Source organism: Panicum virgatum, chromosome 3K (assembly GCF_016808335.1).
Source record: "Panicum virgatum strain AP13 chromosome 3K, P.virgatum_v5, whole genome shotgun sequence".
NCBI classification, from domain to species: domain Eukaryota; kingdom Viridiplantae; phylum Streptophyta; class Magnoliopsida; order Poales; family Poaceae; genus Panicum; species Panicum virgatum.
This window is the reverse complement of record NC_053138.1, coordinates 60584238-60605799: the sequence shown is the minus strand read 5'-3', so window position 1 is coordinate 60605799 and position 21562 is coordinate 60584238. Positions and strand designations below refer to the sequence as shown.

The following is a 21562-nucleotide window of genomic DNA, read 5'->3' as shown; positions in this document are numbered from 1 at the left end:
AAAAACCTCAAAAGATTCGTGTCAAGTTTCCATATGAGTTTTGAAATTAATTTTTTAATTAGTGTCCGAAAAATCCTCCCAATATCTGATCAAACCGTTGATTTGACAACCAAGAAATTTTCGTTAGAGAACTAAACGGCTCCTGATTAAATATGCACACAAAAAAGATCCCTTTAAAATTTTGGAAAAAATAAAAGAATAAAGTAATGCCCCTTGCCACTACCCTGCGGGTAAGCTGTCGCTCCTGTGTGGTTTATGGTGCCCCATCATTTCCGGCCTATTTAAGGCACCCGTTCCCCTCCATCCCTCTCCTTCCTCCTCATCCAGCAGCTCAACTCAAAGCTTGAGCTTTCTTTTTTCTTGTTTTGTTTTATTTTCTTGGTAGGAGTAACAATAGTTCCTGGCTTCTTCTTCCTCCTCTCTCTATCCTAGGAGAGATAAGTCCAGAGGCAAAAGCTTCAGGTATCTATCTTGCTTTCCCTTCTGAATAGCTGAGATCTGTTCTTGTTCTTGCACCCGGTTCATCTTTGCTAGTAACCTACCTTGCTGCAAATCTCTAGAAAAATTAACTGTGGTGAGGCTAGTGGTCACGAATCTTCACACGGACTCGTTTCGTCGGCAGAGAGCACACTTTGTTGCCACATCTGTTCAGAGATTTGAATTTCATGTCTCACAAATCCTTCCCAAAGCTTCATACCCACCCTATAGTTCTTGTTTTATTCCGTCCAAACTCAGATCTGTCGCATCTATTTCCTGAAATACTCCTATTTCGTTTTTTTGTTTCTTTGCTGCCACTCAAGACTCAACTGAGGTAGCTAACGATTGCCTGTATGTTTCTATTTCTTGCAGGGTTGTGTAAATTCTAGATCTAATAATCAACTAACCAGAAAAACCAAAAGAGAAAAGAAGAGAACATGAGCCACTTCGCCGCCATGAAGAGCCCCCTTCCCGTCGCCGCGTCCGCCGCCGCCAGCGACACCAAGAGTCCGCTCTTCTGCCCCAAGCCCCGGCGCCCCGTGGCGCCCCTGCGGTGCCACCAGAGCGGCGGCTATTCGGACGCCGGCGCCGGCGTGGATCTCCTCGACCTCCTCCTCTCAAAGGTGGGATCTTTTTGCCTCCTCGCGTTCAGATCCACGAGTTCTTGCCTCCTGCAAGGCGCTAATGGGTTCGTGTCCGGTTAGCAGGGCGAGGAGAGCGGTCTCATGGCGGCGTCCCCTCAGCCGCCGCTGTTCTGCGGCTCGCCGCCGCGGCGAGCGTCAAACCCGGTGGTCCACGACAGCCGGTTCGGCATGGACTACCCGCCCATGCCCGTGCCCCTGCCGGTGCTGCCGGTGGTGGCCACCCCGGTGCCGGTGGCCGGGCCCAACCCGCGCCCGTCGGTGGCGCCGTCCATGTCGCCGCGCGGCGCGTCGTGCGCCCGCGCCCGGTTCGCGTTCCAGCCCGCCGCGGTCCGCGTCGAGGGTTTTGACTGCCTCGACCGCAGCCGCGGCGGCCGTGGCCATGGCATCACCGCCATGGCCTAGATGTGCATACAACACCAAGTAACCCTGAGCCTTTCCTCTCCTCCATGGTGCAAAAAGCTTCCTTTTGCTACCACAAAGCTCCTGGGAGGGGAGGGGAGGTGAGGAATTGAGAGGATCAATTTGTCCTAAATTTAACCCCTAAAAACTATATAAGCCATCCCATCCACCCATCCAATCCATTGCACAACTATAATGAGTTTAGGTAATTTTTACCACAGATCTTTTTGTATGTAAATAAAGTTTCAGGTTCAGGTTCCTCATGTAAATTTGGGAGCACTAGCTGGGGGAGAGAATTGGTAGAAATCCAGAGAGGAGCAGGGAAAAAGGGCGTATCAACAAAAAAGGAGAGCCCTCTTGGATTAATCAAATTTAACTGATCTGTCCCTGCCATCTCTCTTGGAGGAGGATTTATTAGTCATTGGATTTGGTGGGAGGGAGGTTGGGATTAGTTAGGTAATCTGTCCTAGTTCATCAATCAATGATGCCCTTTTTATTTTTGGTTTTTGATGGAATTGTTTTTGTCCGTCCGTCCGTCCATGCAACCAAGAAATTCCAAGGCCATGGAGAATCTGTACAAAAGAGTGAGTGGCTACAAGAGCGAGTCAGAGAGCAGCAGCAGCAGCAGCTAGGTTAAGTCAGTCAGCCGATGAGCTGAGTGAGAGAAATTATGAGTATTATTTGTGATCTTTTCTTTTGAACTTTTGTATATTGTAATATCCTGCTGGATTTCCAATGAAGCAACCTGTATAATATAATATAATATAATATTATCCTATATTATTATCATCATCACTATCAGCACCACCCTGGAATTCAGAGTTTTGCTGTTTGATTAATGGTGGTTGAATGGTCCAATGTCAGTCCATTAGAGCCAACACATGGTTTCCATGTGCTGAAGCAACACGAGAGTGATAATGACGGTGACGTGTCAGTGCCTGCTAACAATACACCACCAGCAGCAGCAGCTCGCTTTCATGTGTGGGCTGCCTGATCTGAGGCTGACTCAAGGAGATTAGTGGTGCGCAGGCGAGATTACTAAACTGACCTCTTTCCTGGCGTCGTTTCCTTGTCTGGCTGTGTCATTTTCCCTTGAGATTTCGAGGCTCCACTCAACTGATTTGTTTTCCGAGCTGAAAATTTCTGTGTCGCCAGTTTTCTAGGGTTAGTCAATCAGGCAATCAGCGTGATGCAGGGACAAGTCGATGGCTGGTTTGAAAGTCCAGGGTTGAAATTGTGAGGACAAAAGGGCATGGTGTGGCGTGTTGTGGTGGCAGCGCGCCAGATCGTGTGATGATGCAGTGCGCTCTCGCTCTCTCTCTCTCTCTCGGCCATGCCTGGAAAAGAGGTCAACCTGGAAAAGGAAAGCAGCATGGAAAGGAGCAAAGGAATACTGCAACGGCTTGCCATGCCTCTCTGCGCCAACGCCATCGTCACCACTGAGCTTGGGGCAAAGGATTCCAAACATGCTTGCTCCTTCTGTTATGTGGAGGAACACTGACGCAGCCCGTCGCTTCTGTTATGGAAATGCAGACACACCGTTCAGTTTTCAGATTGCTTGATCTTTCAAAGAAAAAAAAAAGAGATTGCTTGAGGTCTTCCTTGGTCATGGAGGCGAGCTGGAGCGTGTGGGCTGCTCATCTCAGCTCAGCTCAGTCCAGCAGCTGGCCAGTGGTGGTTGGCACGTACCGGCGGTCCCGTGGTCGGCAACGGGCACCAGCACCGGTGGTGCGCAGCGACGGCGACGGCGACGGCGACGTGGGGCCCACGCGTGACTGGATCCCATCTCCATTCTCATCCCATGCGGGGGGCTGTGGGTGCGTGACTGCGTGCAGAATAATAAATTAAGGTTCGTTGGACGGCCCGGGCAGATCGAGGGGAGAGCAGGCGCGCCGTGAATTCAAAACGAGTACGGCCGCACGGCTACTGGTAAAGATTCCCCCGTCAGTACAGTTTTTCCTCCGATAGGCGCCCGAATATTTTGACAGGAGTACTAAATATATATAGCTATTTATAAATTTTTTTATATAGATGGTCTGCAAATCGCGATACGAATCTAATGAACCTACTTAATTCATGATTTGAAACAGTGATACTACAGTAACCATCCATTAATTATTAATTAATCATGGATTAATTAGCATCATTAGATTCGTCTCGCGATTTACAACCCATCTGTGCAAAAAGTTTTATAAATAGACTTCATTTAATACTTCAAATTAGTAAATTCTATCGCAAATTTTTTTTGCATTCGAACTAAACACGGCCAGGATTGTTTTCTGTTCATCGAATTAAAAGTCACAGTAGTACATTACTTACCGCCCTACTCTGCCATGGGCTTTACATCCCGTTTTTTGTTGTAACAGTAAAAATTTCGCAAAAAAGAAAATCTTGTATGCATGGAGTATTAAATATAGTCTATTTGTAAAACTTTTTTAGAGATGGATGTAACTTTGCGAGCCGAATCTAATGAGCCTAATTAATACATGATTAGATACAGTATGCTACAGTGACCATGCTCTAATCATCGTCAAATCATGCGGTCAAATGCCTCATTAGGTACAATATTGCTACAATACCCATGGTTGTGGATGTGCTTTTGTAATTAGACTTAATTTAATATCTCTAATTAGTGGTCAAAGTTGCAAAAAGTTTCCATCAAAACTTTTTCACCCCTAACCAAACACAAACCTTATTTTGGTTCAGTTTAACATGTTTGAGGCAAATCGAGATATTGGAGCGTAAAACTGTTTTATAAATATAAGAGGCTGATTAGCATAGCTTATGTCAAAACGGATTCACCAGTGAAGCCATGATGAAGCTAAAAAACACATGGCAATCTGCTAGCTACTTCTTCAGCTAACCAACAATATTTTTTTCTACACCAAACCAGCACCAGCTATCAGCCAGCTAACAGTATTTTTTTCTCACAATAAATCAGCACCAGCCACCAGCCGCTGCCAGCAGAACAGAGTGAAAATAGGCTTCACCTGGTTTCACATGCCAAAATGAAATAGAAATCAATGTGAAGATAATTTATTTTCCTTCAACAGTTTTAGCTTCTAGTGAAAGTTGTGCCAAAAAAACCTTGATACCCACCCTCATTTAGTCACTTGTGTATATATCTCTGAGAGAGTAAACCGATATATATTATATTGGCTTGGATCTAAGTTATAGATCTTTTTTGGTAGAAGTAATTCTTTCTTGCAAAGAACCCATTTCTGATATATCATATTGGTGAAGCTACAACATATGTACTGTTTTATTCTTAACAATCACGTTATGTACTATATTAAAAGCAGCGGCGGAGGCAGCGGTGGGGCGGGAGGGAAGCCCCCCTACCGTTGTGATCTCCATGAAGCCCCCCCCCCCCCCCCAGCCCCTCCTACAAATTTGAGAAGGAAGGAGAGGAGAGGCTAGAGGAGGAAGAAGGGGGAAGCAGCCCCTCCTGCCGTGATTCCTGGCTCCGCCACTTAAAAGAATGATTAACTGAGAACCGTTACTACTCAAAGATAAGTAACTGAAAATGCGAGTGCCTGAGGTGAATTGAAAACTTGAATTTGGGTGGATATGTTCTATCACATAGAAGATAGAACCTAACCGAACTAATGTTTGAAATTTAGGTATGTTTTAGTCAAAACCTCCCGGAAAGGCATGGTTTTTTCATTTCTTTCTTTCTTTTTTAAAGATAATGTCCAATTCTTATCCACTGTACTGGTCATGATTACTGCAGACTCGTGGCCTGGCATTGTAGAGCGGCAGTATTCGTAAGCCACAAGGGCATAACGCTCGTTGACCACCTGCTGTGCGTGCCAGAGAGAACCGAAGCAACTTGGCTTACCAATATCATTTTCCATTTATTCTATGTCCTTGGGTTCGTGTGAATAAAGGCTGTCTCCACGGTAGTGAGATCCCAAGGAATTATATTCCAAGTGAAAAAGAAGAAAAATAAAGGAAAAAAAGACCTCCAATCGTGTCGACCGCAGGGTGCACATGATCTATTCCATATATTCTGTACATAGCAACGAGATAGATGTCTCATTTTCGCATTTTGCAGCAGCTCTACTGCTTTCTGTAAACTTTGCTATTCTGGATAAAATCACGGTATCTACAAAGACCTGATTAGCCTATATAATCTCTGGAAATCATCAACTTCCTTTCTTCAAGAAAAAAAGGGACTCAAAGCGCTATTGTTGTCAGTGTTATAACAACACAAGCTGATCCGAGCATGACAGAACTATCAATGAAGCTCCAGAAAAAGCCTCAACTCATTGCCAAAACAACAGAAGCAGGAAGAACCAGGCTGTTATTCATTGTATGTAACGGATGCATCTGCCATTTGTACAATCTAAGTCTCAAGGCCACAGCATCTTGACAAACTGTAACTAAAAGCAGCCTGCCCCGTTATTCTTTTTCTCCCCCCTGAAACCTGATTATTTATGGTCTTGGGCCTATAATATAACAGAACTGTATTCCAAAACTGAAGCCAACGATTCGTGAAAGTCGGGGCAGGCTTGTCCTAGTATACTTGTGAAAGAGCAGAGACCAAATTGATCTAACAACACTTCTTCAGGCACCTGGCATTATTGACTGTGATTCTCATGAGCACTATTGATTCAGTTGCCATACTTCACAGCCTTGCATGTGACAGCTGGGTTTCGGATGTAGTCTTGGCTTTGAATCAACCGGATCTCTAAGCTGCTGGTTGATGGGTCAAAGCCAGACCTTTTATAGTCTTCCACAGTTCTTTTTAGGAGTGCCTGCACAAGGTGTAATCTGTTAGAACTATGAATAGCTACTATATATGTACAACGGTGTTAGTGCCACAAAGTAACACAGTCCTACCAATGAATTGAGATCAACGGTTTAGTTCTAACTACATGTGAGAAAAATCCATGAAAGATATAAACCAGATATCAGGATAGCTAATACAACATGCTGCCCAAATTCAGCATACAGAAGGCATAACAAACCATGCTAAATGTTAGATCATATATAAAGCAGCAAGACTGAGATACCTGCAAACTGGATACTGCCAGTTCGGCCGCTGTCTCGAGGCTATCAGGATATTTCTGTGTTTATCACAAGCAGAGCAACCATGCATTAGAAAGAAACCATGATAAGATAAAAAAAGGAACCCCTCAACTATAGCCAAAGTCCGGATAACCCCCTAAACTATAACTTGGTTCCATTTACTCCCTAAACTATGTCATTTAGTTTATTTTACCCCATAACACAATTTATCCTTTTCTTTTCTCCATACACAAGTTGAATTTTAATTTCAAATTTTGTAAGGTAGTAGTGGACATCACAATGAAAATTTAGAAAAAGTTTTATAATTTTCCCCAATAGTTTTCATATAATTTTGAACTCCAATGATTAATTTCTTATTAAATATCCTAACCTATCAAAATAATGATAAAAAAAATATGATTTATTTTTCTAACATGTGTTATGGTGTGTACTATTATGTTGTGAAATTTCAACTTAAAACTCCACCTATGCATGGAGAAATGAAAAAGACAAATTACATTAGGGGGTAATTTGGATCAAATGGTATAGTTTGGGGGCTAAAATGAACCAAACAATAGTTTAGGGAGTTATCCAGACTTTGGCTATAGTTGAGGGGAGTAATTTAGACTTTCTCCTAAAAAAAAGGCCCATAAGAACATCAGTGAACTTTCCCCAGGACTTACATTACTCCATCCAAGTAGAAGAGCAGTCGTTAAATCTCCAGTTCCCTGCAAAGCATTATGGAGCAAGGTGAAAATTTATATACAAGTAATGAATTCTAGTGACGCTATAAACACAAAGCTTGCAGTGCAGAACATGTTGAAAGGTCAATCCACTTCTCTCCCAATTAGGAGAAACTTCACAAGCACACAACTCTTTGCGCACTTGAAAGTTGAAACATTTCATCTCAAATGCTAGCACACATGATCATATGATTGTCTCCGTCGTTTCTACCATACTTAAAACACCAGCTTCAACTGCAAAAAAATACCAGTATCTTATATTTGAAGCTTGTCACCCACTTTATGTGCTAATATATTTTGTACTTTCCTTTCGTCAGTTTGTTACATGCGTCCAACATCCGCATGCTCACTGACTTACTCAGTTAAATGGACTAATATGGGGAACTCCTATATAAACCAGTCAACAATCATATTCCTTGCTCCACACTCCAACCTAGAAGTTGACAATTAAAGAAATAATAAATACATCAATATACCGTGAAATATGCTGGTATCTTCGGTATCTCAATCTTAAATTGTTCTGGCGGTTGTTCCTGAAAAAAAAAGATGAGTAAATCTCCTGTATGCAAATGATAATACCATACCAGTATATTCCGAACCAAATTACACCCATCCACACTGCACCCATCTACACAAGTAATCACCACAAGCTAAACCTAGCTTACATGTCAACCTGTTATTGTAATCACTACAAGCTAAAAACTGGCTTACATGTCAATCTGTCAACTATTCAGTGCACTGCACCTAGCCTAGTTGACCACTAGTCCACATGAATGATTCAAAGCTGTGACATCCTACTACATGGACTGGTCAGTACCCTACATACTTTTGACAAAGAACATTAATGAACAAATATTTTTTCCACTTGTAACTCAGGTACTCCCTCTGTTCCTAAATGTTTGTCACCGTTGACTTTTGATAACAACGTTTGATCATTCGTTGTATTGAAAAGATTAGTGCAAATATGCAAAAAAAGGAAGTCATGCTTAAAGTACCTTTACAATGATAAAACAAGCCATACAAAACAATATCTACAAATTTATTTAATAAGACAAATGGTCAAACGTCATGTCCAAAAGTCAGGTGACAAACATTTAGGAAGGGAGGGAGTACATTGCTAGAAGCATGTAGATAGATACTAGTTGCATAATTCTGTTGAGAGCTTACCACTGTTTTTTTGTGACTTCCGATAAGGAGCAGCCTGCCTTCAATAAACGCACTAGTTATAACCACCTGGAAGATGATAGAAACCAATCACAAGTGTACACAAGTAGCTTCATTACCGGCCTCTTGAAAGGGTGAAAAAAGGAATAAAAGAGGTGAACCATAGAGGTCATGAGTATCCTATGTAGCCCATCAAAAACAATTCACAGCTCATTTATCTGTTAGGTAAGAGGCGCACCTTCCGTGGTCCAGCACTGTGGAGGGTATTGCAAGCCGTCAAGCCATCTTGTTCAGAGGTGATCCTGTAAATATACATTGCATTAGGAAAAAAGTATGCACGTAATCTAACAATAGCAATATAGCATAAATATGGCATGAAATTGTTATATTTTCTCTTTTCAGAAGAAAAGCATGGCTACCTCAATCCAGTAAGTAGTTCAACTTCAAATTGGTTAGGTGTAAGCATTGAAGCAACTGGAACAACCTACAGATGGTTTCATGACAAAATGAATAAATTAGGATAGTAAAATATATGGGGCCCTGCAAAATATTATGAGCATGCTATAAGAATCAGAACTCAGAAATAGCATATTTGAAATGAAAGGCCTTGACCTATTGCATGACTTTCACACCATATATCTCAGTAACAAAGGGAAAATAAACTAACAAGACTAAGTTCTGGTCTGAATAAAAGTTTTAGCACATAATTGTCTCTAATCAATTCTACAGGACATATAGTATACATATAGTGTTCTATAATATCAACTAATAGTTTAATGTACGGGAAGGATCAAAAGGGAAAGTATAGAACCCATGAGCACCGCATTTTGGCATATAGTGAAAGCATGTCTGTGAAACTAGTATTTGCGATAAATAACACCTCTGACATGCTAAAAAGCTCAAGGACAAGCGATTCCCATGATTTTGTACCATATGACATAAGCATATAGGATCAAATTACCTTCTGTTGATAAACAGATATTAGCTCCTGTGGAACATATAGTTTTCCTTCATCACCTAGAACTGGGTCGCAAACTGTAGCATGTTTGCAATTAGCAAACAAGAATTAACCGTTTCTAGTCAGTCTCAAGCTATGGCAAGTACTTGTCCCTATTAAATTTTGTAACACAAGCATACGGATAATGAAAGGTCAGAAAGATTACCATATACAAGATCAGGATTGACTGATCGTAATTTGTCAACAACTTGTAGCACAGTATCTAAAAAGGAAACTGAGCCTATATAACCTGAGAACCATAAACAGCATGTCACTCAATGCATAACAAACCATATTTTTTGGCAGTAAAAGGTAATGATATTTGTAAGTAATATCAGCAAAGAACAAGCAATTAATCAACTAGCTCTTTCCTAGGCATGAATAATGGGTAAGTCCAATTATAAGAAGCCGTGACAGTTTCACCTGTTAACAAATGGGTATAATGGAGTAACTGGTTTTCCTCTAGTCCTTCAATAAGGTCCCAGAGCTGTTTTCCATTGAGAACCTGACCTCTAAATGTTGGGTATCCTGAGATAACACATAATGAGAATTATTTTGGGTGTCCCAACCAAATTAAACATGAGATGCTGCACACTCTACCCGTACCTGTATGATTAGAAAACTGTACAGAGTTTATTGGATCCACATCAAAGCCAAGGAGTTGCAGGGGAAAGACGGCTGATTTGTTGCCAACATACCCCTGAATTAGTACAATGACAGCTTGAGCCAACAGACGAGCATACATATCAAACCAGAAAGTGAAAACACTCAAAATTTCCTACTCTGATACAAAATCCATGCAGCTTATTTTGTCTAAACAAACCCACAATGAAAGAATCCGACACGACTAAAAGTTGAGGGTGGAACCAAACTTGCGACCGCCCGTCGTACAAAAGACAAAGCAGTAACAACCACCGGTCCCTCACACAACCATCGTGCCACCGCTTGGCAGGCAACAGTCACGCCAATGGCGTGAGAGCACGCGGCACGCTTGCCAGCATCATCATGTATATATATATGGCATCAGCTATTCAACTCATCAAGGGAACAGTTGCAAGGACACAATCTATCAATGCAAAACTCATGCAGTGAGGTGGTGCACACACCGTACCCTAGACTCCACAGAACAGTGTTCTCAGCCTAGGCTGCATGTATCACTCACAAAAACCATTGGATGGCAGCCGAATCCATCCACCATTCATGCCGGCCATAGCGGCACCAAGCCACAGCAATATGCCAGTACACATAGACACAGAAGAGAGTCATAGACATAGGGGGAAGAGTCCAAATTCCATCAGTGGCTGAGGGCAGCAAGCAGGAACGCGACCAGCATATGGATGGGGCAGGCAGGCATGGCAGAGCAGGTGGCGCACCTGGACGGTGTGGGACTGGATGCTGAGCACGCGACCGGTGTCGGACGGCAGCGCGACGGACAGGATCGGCGGCCGCGCCATCTTCGTGTGCGCCCCCGCCGCCGCCGCCCTCCTCCTCCGCCCCCTCCGCCTCCGCAGCAGCGACGCCCACCCGAACGCCTCCCTGCAGCCTCAGCACAGCACGGCGCAGCGCACCGAGCGCGGATCAATCACCCCAGGTCAAAGTAAACCACGAGGAGTAGCCGAATCCGCTAACCTCCCCCCTTCTAATCCTCCACCGACCTCACCCACTAAAAGTTTGACTAGCGAGGCGATTGCTTGCTCGGATTTTGCTCCTCGAGATATTGTTTATTGCAGCTGGGGAGCGGCGGGTCTGCCACGCACCTGGGGGAGGAGGAAAGCGAGGAGGAGGGGAAGGACCGGGGCGCGGGGCCCACCGCCCCCACGAGGAGCGCGCGGGGAGGAGGAGGAAGAGGGGCGGCGGTCGGCGGCGGGCGGAGCGCGGCGGCGGCGGTCATGCGACGGCGCGGCTGGGGCGGAGGTGGAGAGAGGGATGCGGGGGATGGCGATGAGGTGGGGATCGTACGGCCCGGACAGCTTGGCGGGATCTGGGCCGTCCGTTACGAAACGGGCGGCGCGGATCCCGTCGGTGGGCCTCGTGGTCCTCGAGCGCGTGGTGGTGGTGGCGTGACGTGGAAGGACGGGACGACGGCGGCGGGCTTGACGAGGTGGGCCGGTCTGGTTCTGAGTTTACAGTATGGGCCCAACAGGGTACGGGCCTGCTCGTCGGCCGAAGACCAGCTACACATGGGCCCAAGTCCTTCCCTTACAGCCAGCCAAAGATAACATGCATCTAAAGGATGAATTTTAAGATTTAAACTAGACATATTGCAAGATCTAATTTAAAAACTTATTCTAGAAATATTTTCTGGGCATACCAATTTTGTACAAGTCTATGCTCACCATATGCAACACTTTGGCCAAAGATGACATGCATCCAAAGGATGGATCTTGAGATTTAAATAAAAGTGCATTAAACTGATATTTAAAATAGAGCAAGATACATTGATCAAATGAAAAACTTTATGTGATCTTGTTTCATAGAATCCAGAACATTTGAGTTTGTATTTTTTTTATTTTTCTACGATTTTATATCGATTTTACAAATTTATTGTTTAATGCGCCCTAGGCGCCAGGATCTAAATGTAATTTTTTTTTACATTTAGGTCATATCGCCAACTGGATGGGCGACAGGCACCATTTTTGAAAAATTCCCAATTCAACATATATTTTTGAAATTTTGTTTTTTTAAATATAAAAATGAAAAAAAGCGCGTCCAGCCAGCCGCCCATGAGCCGGGTGTCGCCGAAGGAGTTGTTGGGCCCACGTGGAGTGGAGTGGAGTGTTGCTGTTCGGCGTCCTCGGCCCAGTAACACACTGCTCACGTGGCCGCCGACTGTCGCCGCGGTCGTCGCTGACCATGCATGACGACAGCACAGACCTGTACATGCTGCGGCTGCGCACTGCACCTGCTGCGTGCCTGCATGTGGACACCGATGAGGCGATAGAAAACTAGGGCCGGAGCTACATATATTCACCGATATGTCAGCTGATTTTTTGCAAAATTAGTGATGTTGAACTGTTCATATATGGAGTTGATAACGTTGTGACATAGAGCTGACATCTGCGACTTCGTTTGCTGGCTGCAAAAAGCTCAAGATAGTACCAAATTCAAAAGGAAAGAAAGAACACGTGAACACCGAGTTTATTACTTTCTTCTTGGCCCCGTCCAGGCTACTTCTGTATCTTGTCAAGCGGTGTGCGTTTTGTTTCCGTACGCCGTTTAGAGATGTGACATGATTACATTAAAGAAGGAAGCGAATATCACGTAGGTTAAGCCTCTCTTGCGGTGGGTATTTTTCATACATTTGAAGCCCATGGTTTTTGGCTTCCTGTCTTTGGAAATACAAAATCAGTTTATATAAGAAAAAAAAGGGAATATAGTTCGGCTACATACGTTTTGGAATTATTAGTACATTGTTAAATTTGGAACTTTAGATTTCTTGCTTATCGGAAAAGTTTTGTTGAAAGATCGTTTATAACTTATCGCGGCTATGTTGTGCGCTAAATGTAATCCATTGTCACGCATGTTAACTAAGCTAGTGAAACTACCAATACCCCCATTCCTTTCTTCGGCAATCATAGGTGATAAATTCCGCAAACCAAATTGAAGCCACAAGCAAAAGCAATCGTCACAAGTAATGTACGATATATCCACGCGTTCTACAATCAACATTCCAAACACAATGTTGTACAACTATATCAGGCATTTTGCAATTGCAACGGTGTCACAATGCCCACCGTTCTTTTTGCGCCGCGGTTTTGCTTGCTCATATACCGCGTCCGTTTGCCCTTATTCATGGAAGTCCGTTACCGAGATCAATAGTAGCTGCCACAAAAACGGTCCCGAGATTTAGCATAGTGTGTTATTAGCCGTTTCATCTAATATATTATTTTCTAAAAATTTCTTTACTCTTGTATATCCTTTTGATATACCTACGTATTATAGTTGTACAAATCTTTAGATTCTTATTGCAATCATAACTCTAAATCTTTGAAAATTTAACATGAGCACATAAAATATTTTTAAGAAAAAAGGGAAAAGAACCACAATCACACTGAACAACAACAAAAAAAAGTGGCAAGGAAATAAAAGTTCATGCAAAATACGAATTTAGCTCCAAAGAAATCATCGTGTACAAGGAAAAGTTGGTGACAACAATATGTACATAAATCCAAACAAGTTGGTTCTATTCTTCACGCAAAAAGCAACACGAAAAAACCAAAAAAAAAAAAGAAAAGAAGAAAAACCAGAGCGAAATAAAACCACCTGTGTTCCTCCATTGCCTTTCGTCCTTCGGCTTCTCGTCCCTCGATAAGCACGTAAATAAATTTCATTTTTTTTTCTCCTCAATCCTCCTCTGCTTCAACTCCCTTCTCCGCCTCCACCTCGGCGTCGGCCTCCTCCTCTTCGATCTCTCCTCCCCATTTCCACGCGGAGGGGAGGCGTCGGCGCAATAAAGGCGGCGCCTTTGCTCCGCCCCTCCCCGGCATGCGGAGCTAGCCTCGCGGCTAGGGCCCACGCCATGCAGACTACCGGGCCCGCATCGCCGGAGCAGCCGCCGGCCTTGGAGCCGGCCGAGGCGAAGGTGGAGGAGGGGGCGCAGCCGAAGGAGGAGGAGGAGGAGGTGGTGGTGAAGGCGGATGGCGAGGGCGAGGAGGGGGAGCAGGAGGAGGAGAAGGAGAAGGGAGGGAGGGGAGTCGGTCGGCCGCGGCGCCGGCGCGGCGGCGCCGGGGGGGACGGCGCCGTGGTGATGGTGAAGCGGGAGCTGCTCGCTCGCTGCATGACGTGCCCGGTCTGCCGCCGCCTGCTCCGCGAAGCCACCACCATCTCCGAGTGCCTCCACACATGTGAGTCCTCCCTGCTCCGCCGCCCCCCCGCCGATCCCGGCGGGCTCGAACGCTCGCATCTCTCCGACGACTCCGCGCGTTTCTGTTGGACCTACCGCAACGGCCATTCGATTCGACGCACGCCTCGTTCCTGGGGCTGCTCCGGATTTGGTCGCCGGGGGCCCGGGGACGTGGGTTGGTGCCGTCGGCGTTGATTCGTTTCCAGCGATCCGGCGGCGGCGGCGCTGTGCAGCCTTCTGGGCGTTCATGCGCGATTGCGAGATTCTCGACGTGCGCACGTTACGGCCCGTGCTGCGGTTTCGCCTCTATTCCACGTAAATCTAGTTTGAGTTGACCATGTTTGGGAGCTTCGTTGCTTTCTATTCTTACTTTATCAGGCAGAGCTGCAATTTGGTTTGCTGAGTCCTGATGCAATGTTGCATCAATGCTGGGCTTCAGCATCAGGATTTTACGTAGACTTTGAATGCTGGGTTGTTGATTGGCCATCTCTGCCCCAATCCGTTAAGTGATTTGGGCCCTGTTGAGATAGTGTTCAGGTGGTACTTTTGACAACGTTATGCAAGCTTCCGGTGCTGTAATTTGAGTTGCTATTCAGTTGGAGTTCATCATTCACATTAGCCCCCCCCCCCTCCCTCTTGGTAATTTTTATTCAATGCAAGTTCGACCCATGTTGGCCGGTAATTAGTGGAACTGTACATGAGTTTTTTGTGGCCACATTGTGGATTCATAGACTGTAAAATTGCTGCAAACTATTTGGTTACTCTGCATGCATGAGTCAATTGGTGTAACTGTTGATTCTGTGTGTGCTTTTGAAATATTAAGGAAGCTCTGATTTGATTCCAACATTGGTGAACTTAAGCTTTGCTTTGTGTTTTGAGCTTCTGGGTCTAGTTCTAAATGGATCAGGGCAGTTCATGTTATATTGTCCATTCTAGCGCTGTAGTGCAAATGCTGATCTCTTTTGTTCATTTGAATCCATCATTTTACTTCTCATGATATGGATATATTGCAGTGTCAAACAGTCTCTGTGTTTTCAATGGAAAGGAATTTCTTTGTATACATCAATTCCTTTTTTTATGTGAAATTAAGCATTGCATTGTATCTTATACAATTTCTCTGTATCTTGAAATCCTCACCTCTATTTCCTTGTGTTCTTTGTATTATGCAGTTTGTAGAAAGTGTATCTATAAGAAGCTCAATGATGAGGATCTAGATCATTGCCCAGTTTGCAAAATTGATCTAGGCTGCACTCCTGCCGAGAAGCTAAGGTATTCTTCTTCTGACCTTTCTCTTTTGAAAATATTATGAATCTGTGAGAAACTGTAAATTTAGCTGTACTACAAATGATATGGTTCACTAAATGTTCTTGTACTTCTCTTACCTCCAAAATACACGTTTATCAGCCTTACTTTGACTTTTTCCTGGATTTCATACTGTTAGCATGTATTTCTATTGGATAACAAGATGCCGCAACAAAAACTTTATCACAAAATCATCATAATAGATAGTTGCTCTGACTACGGATAGGAGCAACCAAAATCAGATTATACAAAACTACACATTCAACAGTTTGAAGCATTCACATCACTTTCTGGATAAGCTTGAACATGCTTTGTTGCTCATGTATATAATTTAGAGCTGCCTTTAGGAATTGTTGCACTCCAGTGAACAGTAGCTATCCTCTACTGTCTTGAATCCTATGAGATTCATGCCAAAGATTGCATAGTTTACCATGAAGCTCAAATAAGAATCCCTATGAGTCCCCTCCCAGATATGCATTCTATGGTTGGCACCCGGTGTTCATTCTCATCCGTCATTATTTTTCTAACAGTTATATGACATAATTTTGATCTTTAATAATACAAAACATAGCTATTACTGCACTTCTGTGTTTTCAGGGCTTCTTCCCAACCATTTGGTCATAATGTAGTATATGTTTCTATTGGCGACACTTCACTGTATTATTAGATTCAAAGAAATGCTTGTCTTTTGAAACACGGTTGAATGTTTCTATTGGCTATTTGGCCAAGAGAACATCTGGCACATTTACATCTTCACAATCCTGATCATGTTGCTTTTCTGAGTTAGGGGATTTTTTTTTCTATTTTAGCTTGTATCTTTTTAAGTTTTAACCCTTTTTTCTAACTTTTTCGATACAATGATTTCAGAGCTGATCACAATATACAAGATGTGAGGTCAAAAGTTTTTCCATTCAAAAGAAAGAAGATTAATGCTGAAGAAGCCGAATCTCCCATTGCACTACCTATTAAAAGGAAAGAGAGGTCTATTTCTTCATTGGTGGTCAATACACCTAGAATAACAACAGCAGGTTCGACAGGGCGGCGAACAAGAGCGGTTACCAGGAAGGCTGCTGCATTACGTGGCCTTGGCCCTATCATTGCAGATCCTTTGAAAAAGGATAGTGATAACTCTAATAAGAAAACTGAAAATTCAAGCTTGCTAGATAGTTTGAGCAAAATGCCTCAAACAAGAAGACAGGTAATAAAATACTCAATCATTCTAATTGAATAATACCCTGTTTTTTGTGTATCTTTGGAGTATGTTGCATGAAGTTCATCAAAATGAATTAATGGAAGAATGAAGACAATGGGAAGCATTGATTTGACACTAACATTTACAGGTATTGTCGAATGGGGATACATCAAGTCATCCCTCTGGTAAAGATAAAGCTGGTGATAGTAAGGACTTTGATAAGGCAGAGCTCTGGAAACCTTTGAATTGTCTTGTAGAGGCTGCAAGCAAAACAAAGCCTCGGACAAGTTCACAGAGTCCAGCTTTTAAGGGAGATAAGCCCGGTGAATCTCCCAGTAGTGAACATTCTAGTAGAACAAAGGCTAGGGAGCCTCCTCAGAAGTCCAAAGTTGAGGATGACAAGAAGGATGATCCTGAGCCAATAGTGCTGCTTAGAAAGAAAGGGCCTGGCCGGAAGAGGAAACATCCCCTACCTTCAGCAAATGCTGCTTCCAGTGCTGCAGCTATCCAGAATGGGAAGAAATTCATCCCAATATGGTTTTCATTAATTGCCTCGTTTGACCAGTAAGTCGCATCATTTTAACAGTTATCATAACTTTTTAGTCAAAGCAATATATTAGATGTTTAGATCCTTGATCTTCTGTTTTTCTTATTGTTTCCAGGAAAGGCGACCCTCCCTTGCCTCAGATACCTACCCACTATTTGAGAATAAAGTGAGCTTATATTACTCTGTTCTGCTATTGATGTACTGATAGTTCTGATCTTATATCAATAACTCTCTAAACATACATCCAAAAATTGAAGTTCCTGGCATTGAATCATTATTATATATATCCATAATAGATAAGCATCAAGCAGGGAAAAGGAAAATATAACTTATATATTTCATTGATCATAGGAGATGGTGTCATGCACAAGTGCATGTCTTTAACTGAAGAAAATGCATAATGCTAATAAGCTAAAAAAATATAACATGTGCGGTGCTTGTGACTACATTCCTTGCTCTCCATTTAGCTATCCAGTTTCATGTTTTTGGTCCCTGGAACCAAATAGGATGATTAATATGTTAGTCATGGGCATGTCCTGCGTGGGTATCTTTTAATTGCCATAAGCTTCACAACTGCTATCACTTATAGTCATGTGTTATATGCAAATGCACTAATTAGCCCAGCTCAATGTTATCTTAGTAAGTCTACAATAGCAGAGCCGTCGATTCAATTGGCAACTATTTCTTTTATTTAAATGAACTATATTATTTCAACTATGGCTAATGCATTGCCAAATGATAGGGATGGAAGCATACCCGCATCATCCATCCAAAAGTACATTATGCAGAAGCTCAGTCTTCTAAGCGAATCTGAGGTAAGACTCCTACCCATCTATGTTGTTTAGTAACTATTTTTCTGTGCTTAATTTTCTTGAAATATTTAAGCAGTCCATAGATTTTGTAGTGAAAATGCTGCTTACATTATTGCCGGAACCAGTACATATTGGCATGTTCCAGAATATATTACATCTTATCTTAGAAACCAAGGTGTGATTACACATGCTGTATTGCAAGCGTTTCTTATCACCTTGTATGGGGGTTGATATGGTCTGTCTGTTCTTCTATTGTAATTAGAAGGCTATGTGCATTTCAGTTTTGATTTTTTAATTTCGCAAACTTAACTGAACAGTCCCAATCCTGGCGTTTACAGGTTGAAATAAGCTGCTGTGGCCAGTCAGTGAATCCTGCACAACCTGTGCGCAACTTGGTGGAGCGATGGCTGAGGGTTGGCCCTGCGCGCCCTCTGCAAACGGTGATAGGCTCCTCCGGGGGAGATTATGTGATGGTGATAAGCTATGGGCGGCCAAAGTCTGCATAATCTTAAATTGTACAATGGTCAACCTGGGGATCTCCTAGTTTGGATAAGGTCGCGCTGCCCCCTGGAAAGGTCACCAAAGATAAAGGGTTTGAGCGTCAACATATATACTCATCAATGTAGCTGGTTGCTCTGCAGAGTGCAGAGCCAGCCCTTGCTGCTGTATTCATCCTCTCACTGATGCTGCTAGATGGTGTTCTGTTCTTTAAGAATTTGTTTGTTCTTTCGTTGTCATTATACAGATGTGATGAAACATGAAAGTCGTTGTAATATGTAGTTTGCTTGGCTGTGACAATTGACGTTTAGGACTTTAGGTTGGATAAACAGAGGTCAGATCTTTAATCTGCACCTGGAAGTTGGGAGCGATGAATTGCTACATGGGACTGCAACTTCTCCAGTTTTCACCTTTTTTTTTCCTTTTCGAAAAAAATGTAAGGTAGTTTCTTTAGTTTTCCCGAACTGAATTGCTGTAACACCCTGCTATGATTTATTCTGGATCGAAGAAGTGGATATGGAACTGCTCCTGTGTCTGCTTGATTTGTACAATGATTTTTTTCGCCCTTAAAGGTTGGTCATCTGATTCTGTAACTTGTAGCATCTTCGGCCAGCGCAAATATACTTGTAACATCCTGTTCGTACATGCCCAATATCATTTATTTTCACAAAAAGCTGTAGCAGATGTTCAGAATTGATGGCCATGCCACCATTTCTGACTGAAATGGTGATATCACTGCGCTGCATGTGCATCTCATTCAACACGAACAACCCAGTGACCTACAGGCATTTTTGTCCAGTTTGATTGGCCGAAATGAATCGCATTCAAATTGGATCAAACGGTTGCATTGGTACCCTATTAAGCTAGACATAGCGACAGAAGTTAGAGCGTCAGTGCTACTGCTAGCAGCTTCAAACAAGTTCATAGTACGGACGAACGAACTCGCAGTTCGTCCCAAAAAGAAGAAACCAATTTCTGCTACAACATACAAGTAAGTTACAACAGCATGGATCCAAAAGTTCTGCTAGTTCCTGAGTGAAAGATAAAAGCAATAGTAGTACCAAAGGTCTACAGAGTCAGGCCCATCCGCCCATGGATGCAAGCAAAGCTCGTGTCACGCTCCGAGCTAAACTTCTGAAGTTCATGGAAAGAAGCACAAACTATTCATAACAACATAATCAATTGCTGCAGCTGAGGTTAGAAAAATCGTAAAAAATTTTACGCTTGATACCAAGTTATGCCGTATTGTAAAGGGGAAAAAACGAAAGAGGTGGTGTAATCTCGCGTGAGACATGAAACGTTGAAAGCAATTCAAGGCCTTTTTCTTATCTTAACAAAAAAAAACAAGCATGACAAGGTATAGCCGCCGCAGTGGCAGCAGAAATGGGCCATGACATGCGGAGGCTTCTTGGCTCCGCCCAGTCTTCCAACAGCTGAAATACGGCCCAGCCCAGCCCATCCCAATTCCCAACGCGCCAAGGGCCCTCACAAAAGTCTAGACCAGGTTATTGGGGATTTTCCCGTTGATGACTTGAAATTCCCAAATTGGCACTCCGATAGGAAACTTTTCTGTTTGTGCCCTACCGGGAAATTATCTTTTATATATTTTCTTGTCCGTTTCGCATCAATATAGAAATTTTGGTTTCCAGTTTTTGCATTCTAGGAGCCACACACAAGTTACAGCCATAAATAAGGCCTTGTTTAATTGCGTCTGTAAAATTTTTGAAATAAAATCTTTTTTTATTTGAAGTATTAAATATAGACTAATTATAAAACTAATTACAAAACTCGTCCGTAAACTACGAGATAAATTTATTAAGACTAATTAATCCATCATTAGTACATGGTTACTATAGCAATTTAGTACTAGTCGTAGTCTAATTAGACTTAATAGATTCGTCTCGTAATTTACAAACAAACTATGCAATTAGTTTTTATTTCGTCTAGATTTAATACTCCATGCATGTAAGATTCTCATTCCATAAAATCGTTTTGGAATTTTGCAACTAAACAAGACCTAAATTAATAAAGGCAAACACAACGTAAAAACGTTAGCATAACTCCTGGCCGACGAGGTCTACTGGTAGCAGAAGGAATACGTTAGTTTGCGCCGGTGCATGGTGTTTGTGCCGGTAAATGAAGCACCAATGCGTGCATCCTCGGTGCATGCAAAAAGAAAAGGGAGTCTATTATTCTGATTAATACTATTTGAAAATAGAATAGGTGTAATGTCTTCAAATTATCAAAATGTCCACTTTTCTAGAAAAAATGGTTTCCTAGAGACAGATGCAACAAAGTCAGTAAATTAATGGCAAAAGTAAAAGAGAATGCAAATGACGTAGTAGAACAGTAGCCACGCGCGTAAATGACGTAGTAAAAGAGAATGCCCTGCCGATCTATGTGTTAACAGAAAGCAGAATTCCTTGGTGATGAGCAAAGAATAAAGAAAAACTACCTGACAACACGCAAAGGGTACTCACTCCAGGACACAAAAGTGTAAAGCATCCAAAGCCTGCCCATACTGGAAGCCTAGCTTACACTCTCGAGCGCATCTGGTTTTCCATTTGAAGGAGGAAACATTGCAGCGTTCAGGGAAGGCAGCAGCTAGCCTAACTCTGGAGGCAAGAAGCCGGCAGGAAGGTTGAGATAAAAAAAACAGAAGCAGGAGAAAAGGCATTTGCTACGGTACACCGAAATAACTGTGGACCGTTGATCTTATAGACTATTACCTCTTAGGAGGTAATAGTTTTAATATTTATTTGTATTTAAAATCCGAAAATTAAGGATTAGATCTAATTTGCATACATGATTAGTTGAGAATTCTCCTCCATGCACTCGTCACATAGTTGTAGGAGATTGGGTGTAACGTTTTTTTTTTGCCATGACGTGACATTTGGCAACAAGATTTCGGTTTTTTTTTGCCATATGATG

The 21562-nt window shown here is 42.8% G+C and overlaps 3 protein-coding genes across 4 annotated transcripts; 2 read left to right on the top strand and 1 right to left on the bottom strand.

Annotated features, from left to right (window-relative positions):
- Positions 1-292: 292 nt before the first annotated feature.
- LOC120700038 lies at positions 293-2315 on the top strand. Of its 2 annotated transcripts, none has more exons than XM_039984194.1 (3): positions 293-462; positions 850-1100; positions 1185-2315. In XM_039984194.1, the coding sequence occupies exons 2-3, from the start codon at positions 915-917 to the stop codon at positions 1521-1523; spliced, it is 525 nt and encodes a 174-aa protein (XP_039840128.1). In that variant the 5' UTR covers positions 293-462; positions 850-914; the 3' UTR covers positions 1524-2315. The 2 variants fall into 2 exon arrangements, with proteins under 2 accessions (XP_039840128.1, XP_039840127.1); XM_039984193.1 differs by having other exon boundaries at positions 1182-2315.
- Positions 2316-5758: 3443 nt separating this feature from the next.
- LOC120700037 (pyridoxal kinase-like) lies at positions 5759-11353 on the bottom strand. The gene is made up of 13 exons (XM_039984192.1): positions 11195-11353; positions 10811-10973; positions 10044-10137; positions 9861-9965; positions 9604-9687; positions 9402-9475; positions 8860-8924; positions 8679-8742; positions 8444-8509; positions 7753-7809; positions 7217-7261; positions 6539-6592; positions 5759-6280 (listed from the first exon to the last, which is right to left on the bottom strand). The coding sequence occupies exons 1-13, from the start codon at positions 11326-11328 to the stop codon at positions 6137-6139; spliced, it is 1149 nt and encodes a 382-aa protein (XP_039840126.1). The 5' UTR covers positions 11329-11353; the 3' UTR covers positions 5759-6136.
- A 2376-nt stretch (positions 11354-13729) lies between these two features.
- On the top strand, positions 13730-19192 carry LOC120700036 (E3 ubiquitin protein ligase DRIP2-like). The gene is made up of 7 exons (XM_039984190.1): positions 13730-14281; positions 15450-15549; positions 16450-16780; positions 16923-17338; positions 17437-17487; positions 18064-18136; positions 18472-19192. Exons 1-7 carry the CDS (start codon positions 13957-13959, stop codon positions 18637-18639), a joined length of 1464 nt encoding a protein of 487 aa, XP_039840124.1. The 5' UTR covers positions 13730-13956; the 3' UTR covers positions 18640-19192.
- The last annotated feature ends 2370 nt before the right edge of the window (positions 19193-21562 follow it).

Excerpts from the sequence above, each read along its gene's own strand:
- LOC120700038 (XM_039984193.1), top strand. The coding sequence starts at position 915 with ATGAGCCACTTCGCCGCCATGAAGAGCCCCCTTCCCGTCGCCGCGTCC. Across the intron at positions 1,101-1,181 it reads TCGACCTCCTCCTCTCAAAG|CAGGGCGAGGAGAGCGGTCT; the intron begins GTGGGATCTTTT and ends GTGTCCGGTTAG.
- LOC120700037 (XM_039984192.1), bottom strand. The coding sequence starts at position 11,328 with ATGACCGCCGCCGCCGCGCTCCGCCCGCCGCCGACCGCCGCCCCTCTT. Across the intron at positions 10,138-10,810 it reads TCCAGTCCCACACCGTCCAG|GGGTATGTTGGCAACAAATC; the intron begins GTGCGCCACCTG and ends GTACTAATTCAG. Across the intron at positions 9,476-9,603 it reads CAATCCTGATCTTGTATATG|TTTGCGACCCAGTTCTAGGT; the intron begins GTAATCTTTCTG and ends AACATGCTACAG.
- LOC120700036 (XM_039984190.1), top strand. The coding sequence starts at position 13,957 with ATGCAGACTACCGGGCCCGCATCGCCGGAGCAGCCGCCGGCCTTGGAG. Across the intron at positions 16,781-16,922 it reads TGCCTCAAACAAGAAGACAG|GTATTGTCGAATGGGGATAC; the intron begins GTAATAAAATAC and ends TAACATTTACAG. Across the intron at positions 17,488-18,063 it reads ACCCACTATTTGAGAATAAA|GGATGGAAGCATACCCGCAT; the intron begins GTGAGCTTATAT and ends GCCAAATGATAG.